Source organism: Poecile atricapillus, chromosome 16, assembly GCF_030490865.1.
Source record: "Poecile atricapillus isolate bPoeAtr1 chromosome 16, bPoeAtr1.hap1, whole genome shotgun sequence".
Lineage (NCBI taxonomy): Eukaryota > Metazoa > Chordata > Aves > Passeriformes > Paridae > Poecile > Poecile atricapillus.
In genome coordinates, this window is record NC_081264.1 from 3,206,799 (window position 1) to 3,221,312 (window position 14,514).

The 14,514-nt window shown below is 46.3% G+C and overlaps 1 protein-coding gene across 1 annotated transcript in view; it reads left to right on the forward strand.

Annotated features, from left to right (window-relative positions):
• SETD1B (SET domain containing 1B, histone lysine methyltransferase) overlaps positions 1-9,879 on the forward strand; it is a 44,158-nt gene extending 34,279 nt beyond the window's left edge. Inside the window, exons 9-18 of the mRNA XM_058851756.1 lie at positions 251-338; positions 1,154-1,371; positions 1,623-1,752; positions 2,442-2,906; positions 4,679-6,235; positions 7,551-7,717; positions 7,967-8,098; positions 8,202-8,321; positions 8,688-8,825; positions 9,518-9,879. Of these exons, the coding sequence (XP_058707739.1) occupies positions 251-338; positions 1,154-1,371; positions 1,623-1,752; positions 2,442-2,906; positions 4,679-6,235; positions 7,551-7,717; positions 7,967-8,098; positions 8,202-8,321; positions 8,688-8,825; positions 9,518-9,691 (3,189 nt within the window). The 3' untranslated portion in view covers positions 9,692-9,879. The remainder of the gene's footprint in view (positions 1-250; positions 339-1,153; positions 1,372-1,622; positions 1,753-2,441; positions 2,907-4,678; positions 6,236-7,550; positions 7,718-7,966; positions 8,099-8,201; positions 8,322-8,687; positions 8,826-9,517) is intronic.
• Positions 9,880-14,514: the final 4,635 nt, after the last annotated feature.

Consider the following 14,514-nt stretch of genomic DNA (forward strand, 5'->3'; position numbering starts at 1 on the left):
GTCATCCTCAAAGTACCTGGTGATGACATGTACCATGCTGGTACCCAGGGTGTTTTCATGCAAATTGAAGGGGTAGAGTTTCATTCAGAGTGAAATTCTGTTTGCAAGCAAATAAAGAGATCAAGAGCTGGGAAGTGGCCCTTGGTTTCTGCTGTAAGTGACCACAGCAAAAAGAAGTGGCAATTTGCTTAAGAAGTTGATTTCTGCTGTTTCTAAACTTTTAGAAATGCTAATTGTGTCTTTTGTTCAGGTGAAAAGAAAGGAGCCACCTGAAGCTGCCTCAGCGGGAGATCAGAAGAGAATCCGGCCTTCTACTTCTGTGGATGATGAAGATGAAGGTTTGCAAAGTGCATTTGTTTGAAACCTAGGAGCAGATGCAAACCCCACTCAAGCTGAATCCCTTTAAACTTCACAGCAGTGTGCTCGCTTACAGTTAAATAGTGTCAAGGATCTGAGCCAAACCCTGCTTCTCACAGAGCTCTCATCAGCTGGGACATGGCCTCTCTGGGTTCAATTATCTGAAATTCACTGGTGGGAAGTTTAAGACACACATTTTAAGAATAATTCATAACCTGTTTTAGCTGTGCTGGGCCCCAGCAGAAGGAGCTCAGATGGGTTCATGGGCTGTTTGGGGTGTGCTCACAGCTCGTGAGGCATGTGGTGGGAGGAAGCACACAACAGTTAGCTCTGCATTGGTTTGAGAAAGAAACTGAAGTTATTTGCCAGAAAAATCTGTTTGAAAATATCTTAACATTATTTCCTATAACCTGGAAAGAGTAAAGAGGAGACAAAGCTTTGAATACCCTTTGCTTTACACATGGGTTCATGTTGAAGTAGATTCAGATTAACAAGAGGTTTTGAAGCCAAAAAATGAAACAAAAAAAGCGTTAAATTCAGGTTACCTGTCCTGACCTCAGTCATGCCATGTCTCCTGTTTGCTCTGCCTAGGAAATGTCAGTTTTGGCCACCCACATTTTGCCATCAGCACTGTTCACTGTAACATCAATGAGTCCCTGTAAGCCTGGGGACCCTCACACCACATGGGCACATTGCTCCTAACTTCAGTCTTTCCAAAGAAGAAGTTTCCTTTATGTAGTTGACTCTGTCCTTTCCAAGGAATTTGATGGTAATTTCTGTTGCTTTTGCTCCTCAGAGTCGGAGAGGGACAGGGATGCTTCTGATACAACATCTGAGCTGTCAAAGAAGGATGCAGAGGCAGTGGGGCTGCGACGGCGACCAGCAAGGCCATTGGAGCTCGACAGCGAGGGAGAAGAAGGAGATGAGACATCAGGGAAAGAGGAAGAGTCCTCCTCAGAGAAGGAAGAGGAGCAGGAAGAAGAGGGAGGCTTGGTGAAAGCAGCACCTGGCAAGGTATGTCGGTGTGTGGCTGCAGTTTCAATGCTGTCTGTCATTAAAAGGGGGCCTGGTAATGCCAAATGCCAAAGTCCCCTTTTCTGGGAATTGAGTGCTCCTGGTGGGGTCTGTGCCTACAGAACCTCTGTCAGGTCACTCCCTCTTCAGGTTCTCTGACAGCCTCCTTGAGAGTCTCTGGTGGTTACTGCACTGGCAGCCAGGTCACAGGCTCAGGCACTGCTCATTTTTGGCAATGCTTTCTTGCAAAGGAGGAAGAGGAGGATGAGGAGGATGAAGATGATGAGGATGAAGATGATGATGAAGACGAGGATGAAGATGAGGAGGAGGAGACAGGCATAGATACAAGTGACAAGGAGGAGGAGCAGGACTCCGAGGAGGGTAAGCAGCTCCAGTGGAAGCAGCGAGTGTCACCCTTGGGTCAGCTGTGGTCTCCCTTCTGCTTTTGTACACTGATTTTGTTACTTGTGTGCCTCCTTTCACTGACAGGCAGTTTTACACAATATAATGCAGAGAGATATTTTTAATTGTTACCTGTGAGGTTCCCCTGATCCCTCAGTCAGTGGGTCCCTTTGCAGCTCTCCAGCCCCTACCTGATCTCAGCCCAGCCTGGCACAGGGGCACAGGTCTCAAGCCCAGCTAAATGTGTGCTTGTTTTGTGAAACAGGAGTGGCTGGGGGGAAGAGGGACCATATTTCAACCAAGGGTAATTTGGCTGCTAATAACTCTGTCCTGTCTATCAGTTTCTGCTCTAGAAGGTGGTTGTTTCCACTTTTTAAGCCCATGTTGTAAAGGCAGCAGAAAATCTCAGTAAAAGATACAATGCACCAAGAGACCCACTTGGGAAGGTGCCAGCAGCACTGCTCCTCATCTGTTGTACAGTGATTGTTGTAAGCAGCCAGAGACAGGATTTATAAATCTTTGCAGAAATAAATAAATTGGAAGGCCACTCCTTCAAACCTGTGTGCTGCTGTTGATGCTGTTCCCACACTTTTACAGTAGAAGGGATCTTTGCCCCTGATTGTTTAATAAAGCCAGAAAGCAGAACTAATGGCAGTTTGTTCTTGTAGATGTAGCAAGTCCCTCGTCTTCCAAGGCTGAAGTTGAATCATCTGATGAAAGTGAGGACTCCTCTGAATTCGAGTCAAGTTCAGACTCGGATGATGAAGATGAGGAGGACGATGATGATGATGAAGATGAGGAGGAGGAAGAGGAGGAAGAGGTGGCTGAAGATCAAAGCAGAGAAGCCATGGTTGCTGAGCCAGAGCATGAACCTGCTGGTCTTGAGCTTCCTGATGATGAGAGGGAGACTATTTTGGACCTGTATCCTGTGGATGACTACATGGATGCAACAGGCTTGGGACTTGCCGAGCCAGCTTTGGCTGTGAAAGATGAAGGCAGTGAAGAAATCAAGGCAGGGGAAAGTGAGTGCGGCCAAGTCCCGGGGGCTTCTATTGCTGCTGAAACTCTGAAACACTTGGTTATGGAAAGAGACCAGGAGACAAAACTTGCACTCTCTCCTATCTGTAGGCCAGGTATGCCCTTCTATGTGCTTTGGAGTTTTTTTACCACGTTTCCAAGTAAATTTTCACCCCGTATCCAATGTTTGTATTTCCCTTGTTCTCTTTCTTCTTCCAGTCTCAGCTCTAGGCTAGGGATTATCTGTACAGGGAAAGAGGTCTGTGCTGAACTTTCCTTCCTAGTAAGAAGCTTTACATGAGCCATCTGCTACTAAAAATACTGTGGTTACTGTATCCAGAATCTTATCCTGGGCCAGTTTAGTTGGAGTCCTACAGGAACTGAACAGTTGTCTTCATCCGAGGGTGACTGATCGGGTGGCTGAAGCTCAAGATAGAAAAGCCATGGCTGCTAAAACAGAACAGGAATGTCACTACTAGCTCTTTTTGATTTTCATATCCAAGCAGTATGTGACAGGGAGGCTGTGCGGGGCAGGTGAGCGGAGTCTCAGAGTTATGTATGGTTCCTAATATTATTTGTGGGGGTTTTTGTCACCTACTCCTTTTAAATGAGTTACTCTCTAGTTTTCTGGAAGAAGGAAATGGTCTTCAATCAGTACAGAGTTGTATTTAACCCAAGGAAATTGGAAACCTTTTACTAGATCAGGAACGAGATGCATAAAGTTTGAGTAATTTAGCAACTGGGGGAAATCTAAAAGTTGAAATTGGAGCCAACAGGGAGGGCACATTTAGTGGGACCTGCTGTGGAGCCTTGGGCAGCACTGATGTCTGAGGACTGGGCAGTGTTTTGCCTCTTGGTGAGCTGGAGGTCCAGTCCCTGCACAGGGAGTCATTCCTTGGCTGCTGCAAAATCTGAAAGTCACAAAGAGGTAAAATGCTAAACTGGGCAGGGCAAAGAAGAACTGGTTTTGCACAAAACCTTTCTAGAACAGGTCATTGTGCCAAAAGAACATAAATTTGGAGACACCTGCAGGTGAGCAACTTGACGTGTAAGGAGCTTTCCAGGTAAGCTGTGGGAACAAACTCAAACTGCAGCATTGTTCTTGAGCAGCCCAGCTCTGTCCTACAGGAGTTGCAGGTCTCAGACCCTTCTTCAGCAGCCCTGGTTTGTTCAGCACAAGCAGGGAATGCTTCCCTTCTAACTCTTCAGGCATTTTCACCTCCTTTCCTTCTCCCACTTCAAAATGTTATTTTGAGCTGCCTAACAAGATTCAACGTTGATTCCTTTTGGACCTGGCCCTAAGTGGGTAAATAAACTCCAGATAAATGAGGCTGCTGCAGGGAGAGCAGCATATAAATTGCCTCATTGATACCATCTGAGTGTCTCCTCATCCATTACAGGGGCTTCCCATTTCCTTCACGTGTTACTCGGGAGTGTTCTGCTATTCCCTTCACTGCTCCCTCCTTGCAGAGCTGAGGGTGCTCCTTGGCCTGCAATTAGTTTAGTTCCCACGTTAGAAAAGGTGATAACTCTGAGCTCTGACAGCTCTTCTCCAAAGTCCTCACCCCACAATCCACTCATTCCTCTAATGTCTGTAAGAAAGGTTGTCAGGGCTTCTGAAAGCAGAGAAACCTTCGTTCTGGTCTGTGTCGTAGCTAATCCTCAAATTAATAGTGTGGGTTTTTTATGGTCCATTAGGAAAGTGTGTGGTAGTGTCTAATTACTCTACATTCTGTGCCTCCAAAATGTAAAGCACTGGAGTTTTAAATCCTCCCAGTGGAATTGAGCTGTTCTTTAATTGTGGCATCTTAAACATGTCTTTACTAGCAAGTGGCAAATAACCAAGTGGAGGCAAAGCTCCTGATTCTCCTCTCTGTTCCCTTTTCAGAGGAAGAATCTGAACCCACTTCCATGTTGGAACCAGAGGTACAGGAAGGTCCAAAGCCTGAATCTCAAGATGAGGAAGCAGCTCTCTGTATCTCTACTCCAGTGGCAGTCTTTGGAGAACCTCTGCCCAGCAAAAGCAGCTTCTTTGGCAAGTCTGAGGAGAGCAGCTTGGAAGCCCGAGTTAAAGCAAAGCCGCCGTCGGCAGCGGAGGAGGACGAGCGGCTGCCCCGCACGCCTGGACGGGAGGTGATGATCCACTCGGAGACTGAGACTCTCCTGCTTCCAGCCCACAAGGTGCCATCTTCCATGCTTCCCTTGCCATCCACTCCTGGCAAGGAAGAATCTTTAGTCCCTCCAGAAAAGTTCCCTGAACAATTACTGGTGACCAAAACGTCCGTGGAAGAGGAGATTCCCAGGACTCCCGGGCGGGACATTTTGGCCAAGTCTTCACACCCCCTTGCGAAGTCGCAGAGCACGGACACTGTTCCAGCCACGCCAGGAAGTGATGCTCCCCTTACAGGAAGCAGCTTGACCCTCAGTTCCCCTCAAGTCCCAGGGAGCCCCTTTTCCTACCCATCCCAATCTCCTGGCATTAACAGTGGCATTCCTCGGACTCCTGGGAGAGATTTCAATTTCACGCCTACTTTCCCAGAGGCTGGTGCTACCATTCCTTGCCTTCTGCCTGGCAAGAAACAGTCAGAGGATGAGCTAGAAGAGAAACCCTTTAAAGAGCCTCTTGGTGCTTCCCTTACGATCAGCATGAACAGTGTTCCTTCCCCTATCCCCTTTGCCAGCCCCCCACAAGCAGATTTCCACATGGACATGGGTTTGCCACCTGATGAGCCAATACCTGTAGCAGCCCTGCCATGCATGCATGGAGATGGAAGAATGCCCATCGAGGAATGCAAGGCAGAAGTAAAACCTGGTTTGCTCTCCCCAGAAGTACCCCCTGGGGCTTCTATTCTTCCTCCCCCTCCACCACCTTCTGTTCTTCCCAAAAGGAGGCCGGGTCGGCCGAGGCGGTCCCCACCTTCTGTCCTCTCGCTGGATGTGTACTCGGGCAAAACCATAGAGCCTCCTCCCATGCCAGTGGCCTTGGTGGAAGGTCCTGTGGGCAAAGAGCTGTTGAGTGGACATCCTGATGCCTACTATGGACTGAAAGACCCTGAAGCCGTCACCCTGGACTTCAGGAATGACGGTTTCCACGAGAAAATAGCAGCTGAGACAGTTGCAGAGAAACTGCCATTCAAGGAACTGGAGAACCAGTGGAATGAAGACTTCAAGGAAGAAGAAGCTCACGCAAAACCTAAGAGACAGTGGCGAAGGCAGAAGAAGACATCAGAGGAGCTGCCCATGATCCCTTCCCCCGAGTATTCCCCGCCCCAGCCGCAGTTCAGGCCGCGCTCCGAGTTTGAGGAGATGACCATTTTGTATGACATCTGGAACGGAGGCATCGACGAGGAGGATATCAAATTCATGTGTATCACATACGACCGCTTGTTACAGCAGGACAACGGTATGGACTGGCTCAATGACACCCTGTGGGTTTTCCATCCTTATATCCTTTCTCTCTGTGTTGGCAGCACGTGTGAGATGCACGAGAAGTTGGTGGGAGAAGCAGTTGCTTACAGGAATAGCGATTGCTTGGATGAGCAGGGAATTTTAGGCTGTTTTATTCTGTGAAGCTGCAACACAAAAATACTGGAGAAGTGGCTGTTCTTGTTGCACGTTCAGTCTGGAAGTGCAGGGACAGTCTCTAGGCACCTCTTCTGGGGAGGTTTCCTTCCTAGTTTGAGAAGCTTCTGTCTGCATGTAACCAGACTTTTTTTCCAGCTTGCCTGTGGAATTTCTAGTCTGCACATACACAGCTTTCACTTGGAGCTAAAACTTGCTGTAAAAATAATCTTACCATCTGTTCCTAAAACAATGAGTTTGTGGTTCTAGCATCTTTAACTTGCTTTGAGTTTGAAATACTGATAGAATCAGTGGTTTCTAAGTGGTACATCAGGGCTCTGTGTGTGTGCAGCCACCAGTAGTGATCTCCAGAGCAGAGCCTAAAAGACTGTTCTAAAAACCTCAGAACTCCCCAGTACTGTTTTCAGGAAGGATGTACAGGTTTATGTGTTGAAGAAAACAAACACACCACCTTGTGTGTTGCTAGAGATTGTGTGAAGTTTAGATATCTTCATCCCTTGCTTCCTGCAAGACAGGAAAGCAAAACCAAAACAGCACAAACCACCTAAAAACAGTGAGTGATAACTAACAAAACCCATAGTGAAAATAAATCTCTTCCCCTCTTGATAAGGATTATATTGTAACAGCAAAATTACCCTCACTTTTTAAGCCACTTCAAAATCACCTTGAGTTCATCATGTGCCACACTGCATGGCAAGTGTGAAAGTACCTGCAGGCTCACCTGCTCTGCAGCAAACCCTCAGCACTCCAGCTTGGAGGCCCTCACCTCTTGGTTTTTATGGTCCCACTGCTTCAGTTTTCTGCTGTCAAGGATATGTTTTGCCTCACAGGGAGCATTTTTGGGTCGGTCTCAATTGCTGTAGCCTTCATGGCTGTGTTTGTGGGGTGAGCTGGCAGCAGGACACCTCCACTGTCCTTCCAGGAGCCAAAGCCCTGGAAGTGCCTTCAAAGCTGAAGATTTGTCATGAGTGTCTGAAGGAGCTGATTTCCCAAGGCTGGTGAGAGCAGCATCTCTCCAAGGCCTTTGGGCTGAGCAGCATCCTTGGTAGTAATGTTAATTTTTGCAACCCCACGAAACCTTCCTAATTTTCCAGGCTCCCAATGTTAGCTCCATGCAACTGTAGCAAGTTTAGTCTGATATCCACCTCTGGCTGTGTTTCTCCTTAACTTCTTGCCACCTACCAGCTTTTCTACCCCCAAGAAGAAGAAGAGGGATGACGGGATGCGGGAGCACGTGACGGGCTGTGCACGAAGCGAAGGCTATTACAAAATTGATAAGAAGGACAAACTCAAATACCTCAACAATAGCCGAGCTTTTGCAGAGGAGCCTCCAGCTGACACACAGGTGAGGAATCCACGAGTGCCAGGTGCCAATGGGATTTGGTTTGACACTGTCACACACAGTAGGTGCTTCCTGCCTTTTGGCAAGGAGGGAGAGGAAGCTGTTGTGTCTCATCGATCGTCCTGGGGTTGTGTGGGAAGTGTTAACGTTTGATGTCAGGTGTTCTGTGGTGATGTGTTGTAGCACAGGGGGTTGCTCACAGGGAGCCTGCAGAGTGTTGGATCAGCTTTGATCACCCATTTGTCCTCTCAGGGTATGAGCATCCCTGCCCAACCTCACGCTTCCACCCGGGCTGGTTCCGAGAGGCGATCAGAGCAACGCAGGCTCCTCTCCTCCTTCACTGGTAGCTGCGACAGTGACCTGCTCAAGTTCAACCAGCTCAAGGTAGATCACCCCCTGCTGCAGATTGTGAACCCAGAGACATCCTTTCCCATTCTGTGCTGTGGCTAATTCAGGGTTGGGGTTCTGGGGTGTTTCCTTCATGCAGTTCCGGAAGAAAAAACTAAAATTCTGCAAGAGCCACATTCACGACTGGGGCCTTTTTGCAATGGAGCCCATTGCAGCTGATGAGATGGTGATCGAGTACGTGGGTCAGAACATCAGGCAGGTGAGCTGTGGCTGAAATCTGAGTAAAAACCAGCCCTGGAAGAAGTCCTTGAGTATGACAGCCAGGGTTGGAGTCCTGGGTTGGGGGTGTCAGCTCTGGGCTGGGGAGAGGTTGGCTTATGGTTTGGGAGTACAAGGGTGGGAATTTCAGCAGCCCATGGAAACTGAACACTCAGAGAATCCTCCTTAAGAAGCCCATCCTGACCTTCCAGTCAGTGTTTCCAGTCAGGTGTGTGCTCTCTTGGGGTGGTGGGGATCAGATAAACCCCCATTGCCTGGCAGGAGCAGAGCTCAGGGGAGCCTTGTGTAGGTGGCTGCTCACAGGTCATTGTGCAGCATGGCCTGAGCCTGCCTGGGGTTTCTGCAGGTCATTGCTGACATGCGAGAGAAGCGATACGAGGATGAGGGCATTGGCAGCAGTTACATGTTCAGAGTCGACCACGACACCATCATCGATGCCACCAAATGCGGGAACTTCGCCAGGTTTATCAATCACAGCTGCAATGTGAGTATGCTGCTCTCGCCTGTCATTGCTCCCTGGCTCCCTGACAAACCCAGGAGTCCCTGCCAGCCCTGATTGGGGTGCTCAGAAGTGGCAGGGGGCTGCAGGGTTGTGATTAAATGTTAATGAGCCACAGCAGATCAGAGCAGGGTTTAAAGTAGTGTAAAGAGGTTGGAGAGACCTGAGAAATGAAACATGCAGGGAGACTGAGTGCACTCAAGAGTCCTCCTGACTGTCTTGGGGATCCTGATGGACAGTGAGCAAGCAAATCTAACAAATATTTCCTTAACACATACCAAATTTCAGCTGTGGGAACAGTCTCCTTCTAGAGTCCTGATGGGAATATATTCCCTGCTGTTTCCCCCTCTGCTCTGTGCTGCAGTCTGCACTCAGATGTGCCTGCCTGGCCAAATTGTTCAGCACTGAGCTTCTCTTAACCTGTGACAAATTTGATGGAGCATCAGCCAAGCTCTTTTGTTCCACAAATGAGCAGAATGTGGATATTTTGGAGCAGCACAAGGAGGGCTGCTCTGTTTTCTGGCCTCAGCCCTCCCCTCCTAGGCTTGCCCTGAGTCCAGGCTCTGGAGGCATGGCCCGGGTTGTCTCGGGAAAGGACTGCCCTGTTTTATTTTATCTTGAAATAATTGTGTGGAGGCTGGGAACCAACATCATCACCTGTTCTGTCACCCTTGCAGCCAAATTGTTATGCTAAAGTGATCACGGTGGAGTCTCAAAAGAAGATCGTTATCTACTCCAAGCAGCACATCAATGTGAACGAGGAAATTACCTACGACTACAAGTTTCCAATTGAGGATGTAAAAATCCCGTGTCTCTGTGGCTCTGAGAACTGCAGGGGAACCCTGAACTGAACTCAAGGTTTCTCTTGTCACACTTGCACCTTCGGCCATGTCAAAACTGTGGTAACCAGGTGTGGTTGCACTTTGCCAAAAAAAGAGGAAAAAAAAAAAACAACAGAAAAAAGGAAGAAAAAAAAATTTAAAAGCAAAAAAATACTTACCCAAAAAAAAAAAAAAAAAAGAGGAAAAAGAGAAGAAAACCAAGCAAGTTTCGCACTTCTGCCAGGATCATGAGTGAAAACAAAAAGCGCACACGCTTATGAGGACTGTTCATCCTTCAGGTGCTTTTTCCTTTTCAGATCCAACACGCACACAAAAAGGTGGCTACCTTTTGTGGCATGGTCTATCCAAACACTAGCTTCTCTGTTCAGTCCCTGCAGTAATGCTCCATAATGGGATAATGGTACCTTTTTTTTTTAATTGTTCTTATAAACCTTCATCTTTTCATAAATGCTGCTACCTTTTTCTCATCAGTTTTCGTTGGTTGAAAAAGACATTCAACGTTTAAATGTGAAGCAGAGACTGAAAATGCCATATAGGGTTTGTTGGGAGCTTGATTGGCTGAAATTGCACAGTTTTCTCAGAGTAAGCTGTAAATAAATGTAAGGTTGATGTTACAGAGCAAGCCAGAGGCTTGAGGGTGTGTGAATGAGTGTGTGTGTGTGTGCTTGGGGGTGTGTGTGTGTGCAGGTGTGTCCACAGTGAGACTAGAGCTGAACTGTCCTGCCTTTTCGTTAGGGATGAGCCTGAACAGGGCCCCTCAGCCAGACCCCAGGGCAGAGCCAGGTCAGCCAGACCTCAGCTCCCCTCTCATTTTCTATGCCATGCTGGTCCATGGGGGATCAAAACCTCTGCAGCTGCATGTGAGAAATCCTTGGATACTTGAGTCACTAGGAAGAAGTGGAGCCAGCTGTGCAGCTGTAGCATCGTGTGGCCTTTGGGGGATGCCCATTCCTTGGAGATGGGCTTGTCTTGCTTGCAGAAGAGGCTGAGATTAAGTGGACAGCTCAGCCCCTGCTTGTGCTGTAGAAATCCTGCCCTGCTTGCAAGCAAAGACTATGGCCCACGTTTGTAGCAGGATTTTCTTCCTGTGGATGGGAAACAGGCTGATGTGTGACTTGTATTCATTTTTTCTCACTTTCATCTGCATTTCCCTGCCCTTCCAATGTTTTATATGGAGTATTTGCTCTGTCCTTGGATGTGAGAGATGCCTCCTGTGATAGGAGCAAGCTGTGTCCTGCCACTCTCCTCCCTCTGTTACTCAGTAACTTGGCCTGGGGCTGTCCCATCCCTCCAGAAAATCATGGTAAAAGTGTCCCCGAGAGCAATCCTGTCCCCCCCATCTATACCATGGAATGAATGCTTCTCTAAATTTGGTAGGCATGTTTTAAAATTATTTCTCAATATGTTTTGTCCTTGTAGATGTGCTGAGGTGAAGGTTGCAGTTCTTCAGGAGGTTCCATTTAAAAATGGGACCAAACACCAAAAAAATAGTTCTTTGGATGGGATCTGGAAATGTTACACCACCATTCAGGTATAGACAGGACCAGTTTTTCAATTTACATTGAATTTCTCCTGCTTTAAAAGTAGAGAATAGTCATACTAAACCCTTTTTAATTGGCTTGTAAGGGGAAGTTGCAATGTCATTACGAAATGGGAAGATTATCTGCATAACTAAACACCTTCTCCCCACAGAACAAATTGCACAGCTGTATTCTTGTATTCTTTCCAAACCTCCATGAGCAGAGGTGACAACCTTGCAAAAGAGGTTCCTGGAAGTTTTTTCAGCTGTTCCATGGAATTGCCAGGCCTGCACTGCAGCATGGAGCTTGTAATGTAGGTTCTGTAATGTACCTCTGCCTCCAAATTTCTTCTCCAGGCAAAAGGCCTGAGGGAGCAGGAACACACAGACTGCTACAAGCTGCCTTAATACCACCTGTGTTTCTGTCTGAGGGTGAGCAAATTGTCTCTGAGATTGGACAATCCATGGTCCATCTCTGCTTTTGTTTTGGTTTAGTTTTATTGTTTCCCCCCTTCATCATAAATCTATCCAGCAATTGGGTGTTGGTGACCCAGAACCTAAAATTGTGAGAAGCACAAGTTTCTGTCACTGAATGTTGGTTGGAACTGCAGTGATGGCATTTAGGAGTTAAACTGCTGCTCAGTTTAGTTATTATTTTTCTGAATGAGATTCAATGTGTTGGCATCTCCACAGCTTGGCCTTTGACTTTTGAGGCTTTGGAAATGCACAGAAGTTTCCTGGGTGTCAGAACTGAGGCCCCTGTCCTTGGCCTTCTCCCTCTCTGCTCCATCAAACCAGTGCATTAACGGTGGATTTGTGGGGCTGAGGACACCCCAGACAGCCCAGCCCTGCTGGCAGTTCTGTCTCCCAGCAGATCTGTGTGCTCTGGATGGGATCAGCCCCTGCAGTTTGCCTTAATCCTTGGTGAGGAAGGTGGGGAGGAAGGTCACTGTTACCTTCACGTCCTTCCCCATGTGTTTTTTAGGAGCACCAAAAGGATTTGGGTGCCAAAGACCATGAGCACCTAAATCACTTGGGTACTTCCAAAGCTGCCTGTAATTTATCCCCTTTTAGGGTCCCAGACAAATAATGTGAGTTTTTAGAAGAGCTGATCTCTCAGTAGTTTCCCAGGAAGAAACAGAGCTGTTGAGAATCTGCAGCACTTCTGAAAAATCATGTTAGTCTGGTCTCAAAGCTAAACCTGAGGCTTCTCTCTTTTTCCCCACAAATCTTGGCTTGCAGAGTCCTACCTGGGAGATATTTTGTCTTGGACTGGGAAGCTGCCTGACTTCCAAACAAATCATTTTATGGTGAGGACTCTCAAGTCTGGTGCAGTGATTTCTGTGGGTGCCCTGTCCCTGCCAGCCTGCAGGGTCTCGTTGGGCCAGGAGAGCCCTGCAGCCACAGATGTGCTTTGGAGATGCCTCAAATCCTTTGCCTTGTACTTGGCAAGGGATGGGATGAGAGGAGGGCAGGAGCTGTGTGGTTCACATTCAGCACAAGTTCCCTGGGACCCCATGGAAACAGTGACAGGGATAAAGAGGAACCTCACCAGCACATGCTGCTAACAGGCACTGCAGTGCTTTTGTCCACTGAAAAGCCCATCCCCAAATTTATTGTCAATTTGAGCCTCAGACAAAAAAAGAAAGAGACATTTGCAGTGCTCCCTGCAAAATTCCATCTTGCTGAGAGGAATGACCCAAGAGAACAGAGCAAAATTGCGGAGATAGAATTGAAGGCTTTGGTTTGCAGCTGTGGGAGGTCAGGGTGCAGGTGCCTCCGTGCTGGCATCCACAGGATCCGTGTGGCTCACACCTCTCTGCAGTCCCAGGCTGGTCCCACAGTGGTCTGAGACTCTGGGGGGGTCCAGGAGGGGATGGGGGCTCATCCTGCAGTTATTTATATTGTATTGAGCAGCTTATTTCTACAAGGAAAGAAAAAACCATCATTTTTAAACTCCAACAAATTACACAGTAGTTTCAGTTCTGGTTTTTGTGACCTTTTTCAGGGATCATTTCAGTGCATTTCTGTACAAAATAAAAATTTAAGGAAAAAAAAGGATTTTGAAGTATAAAAAAATGCATCTTCTGTACATAGGCGAACTCAAGAATCTTCTCTTCAAACACTGTTTCTTGTAGAAACATGTTGAAATTTTTTTGCTGATTTCTTTGTACTTCAAGAGCATGTAAATAGTTTATTAAAAGTGACTATTGTAATTTGGAGTTCTTTTTAAACAGATTCCAGCTCTAAATCATGTCAAGATGGGGAGGAAGAAGGACTGAGTATAGCAAAGGAGCTGGTGGCATTTACAGCTTGTGTCAAGCTTTGTATAATGTAAATTCTGTATAAATATGGGGGTTTTTTTGTCAAATAAATAGGTGAAATTAGAAGCATTAAGAAACTGAAGACAAAAAATTGCCAAGTCAAGGCTTCTTCTTTCCCCCCCTCCCTCAGTCTGAAACCTAATGTGCAAAATCTATTTATTTCAAGCGAGGAAATGTGTACAGTCTAATAGACACCCTAAAATGTATTTAAGCAAATTTGCAACTGGATTTTTTCAGTTTAATATTTGTTTTGTTTTTATGAGTTTCCTCCTTAATTGCCACTGTAGGATTTGTCCAAGTGAAAAGAAACACATCAAGAAGGACACTCTAAAACAATGGGGCAGTTTCAAAGCAAAGTGGAAGAACACCCAGCTCCCAATTCTTGCAGTTTTCTGGTTTTAATTCCCATCGTGGAAATCAAGGGCCTCCTTTAAAAGTAGGCAGGTCAAATGGTTTGCAATAAATTAAAAAAAAAATTTTTTTTTTTTCCTAAGTTCCTTTTAAAAAAACCAATAACTCTGCTTTGAAGATTTAGGATTTCTGCTTTTTCTTTTGTTAAGCAAATTTATAAATTTAGGGATGTTTTGTGCATATAGAATCTGTCACCAGTATGTATCTTGTTTTGAAGAAAGTGTTTTTGTTGTGGATGTGTCATGCTGTATATATTTGTTCATATTTTTGTGAATTGAATACTATGTACCATTGTATTATAGTAACTTTTATAAAGCAAACCATAAATATACTGACTTTTCTTACAGAAAAATTATGTTGTGCTTAATATATTATCAGGGAAGCTTTTTGCTCTTAAACCTGTGCTGGGAGCTGTGAGAGCTCAAGGAGGCAGATGCAGAACAAGAACAGTGTGAAGAACTGATTTTCAGCAAAGTTTACTGAAAATACTAATTCTGGTGAGCAGGAAATGAATTTAAGCAACATTATATTGCATGAAAGAAATATGTGATTCTAATCTATAACCTTTAAGAAATGTC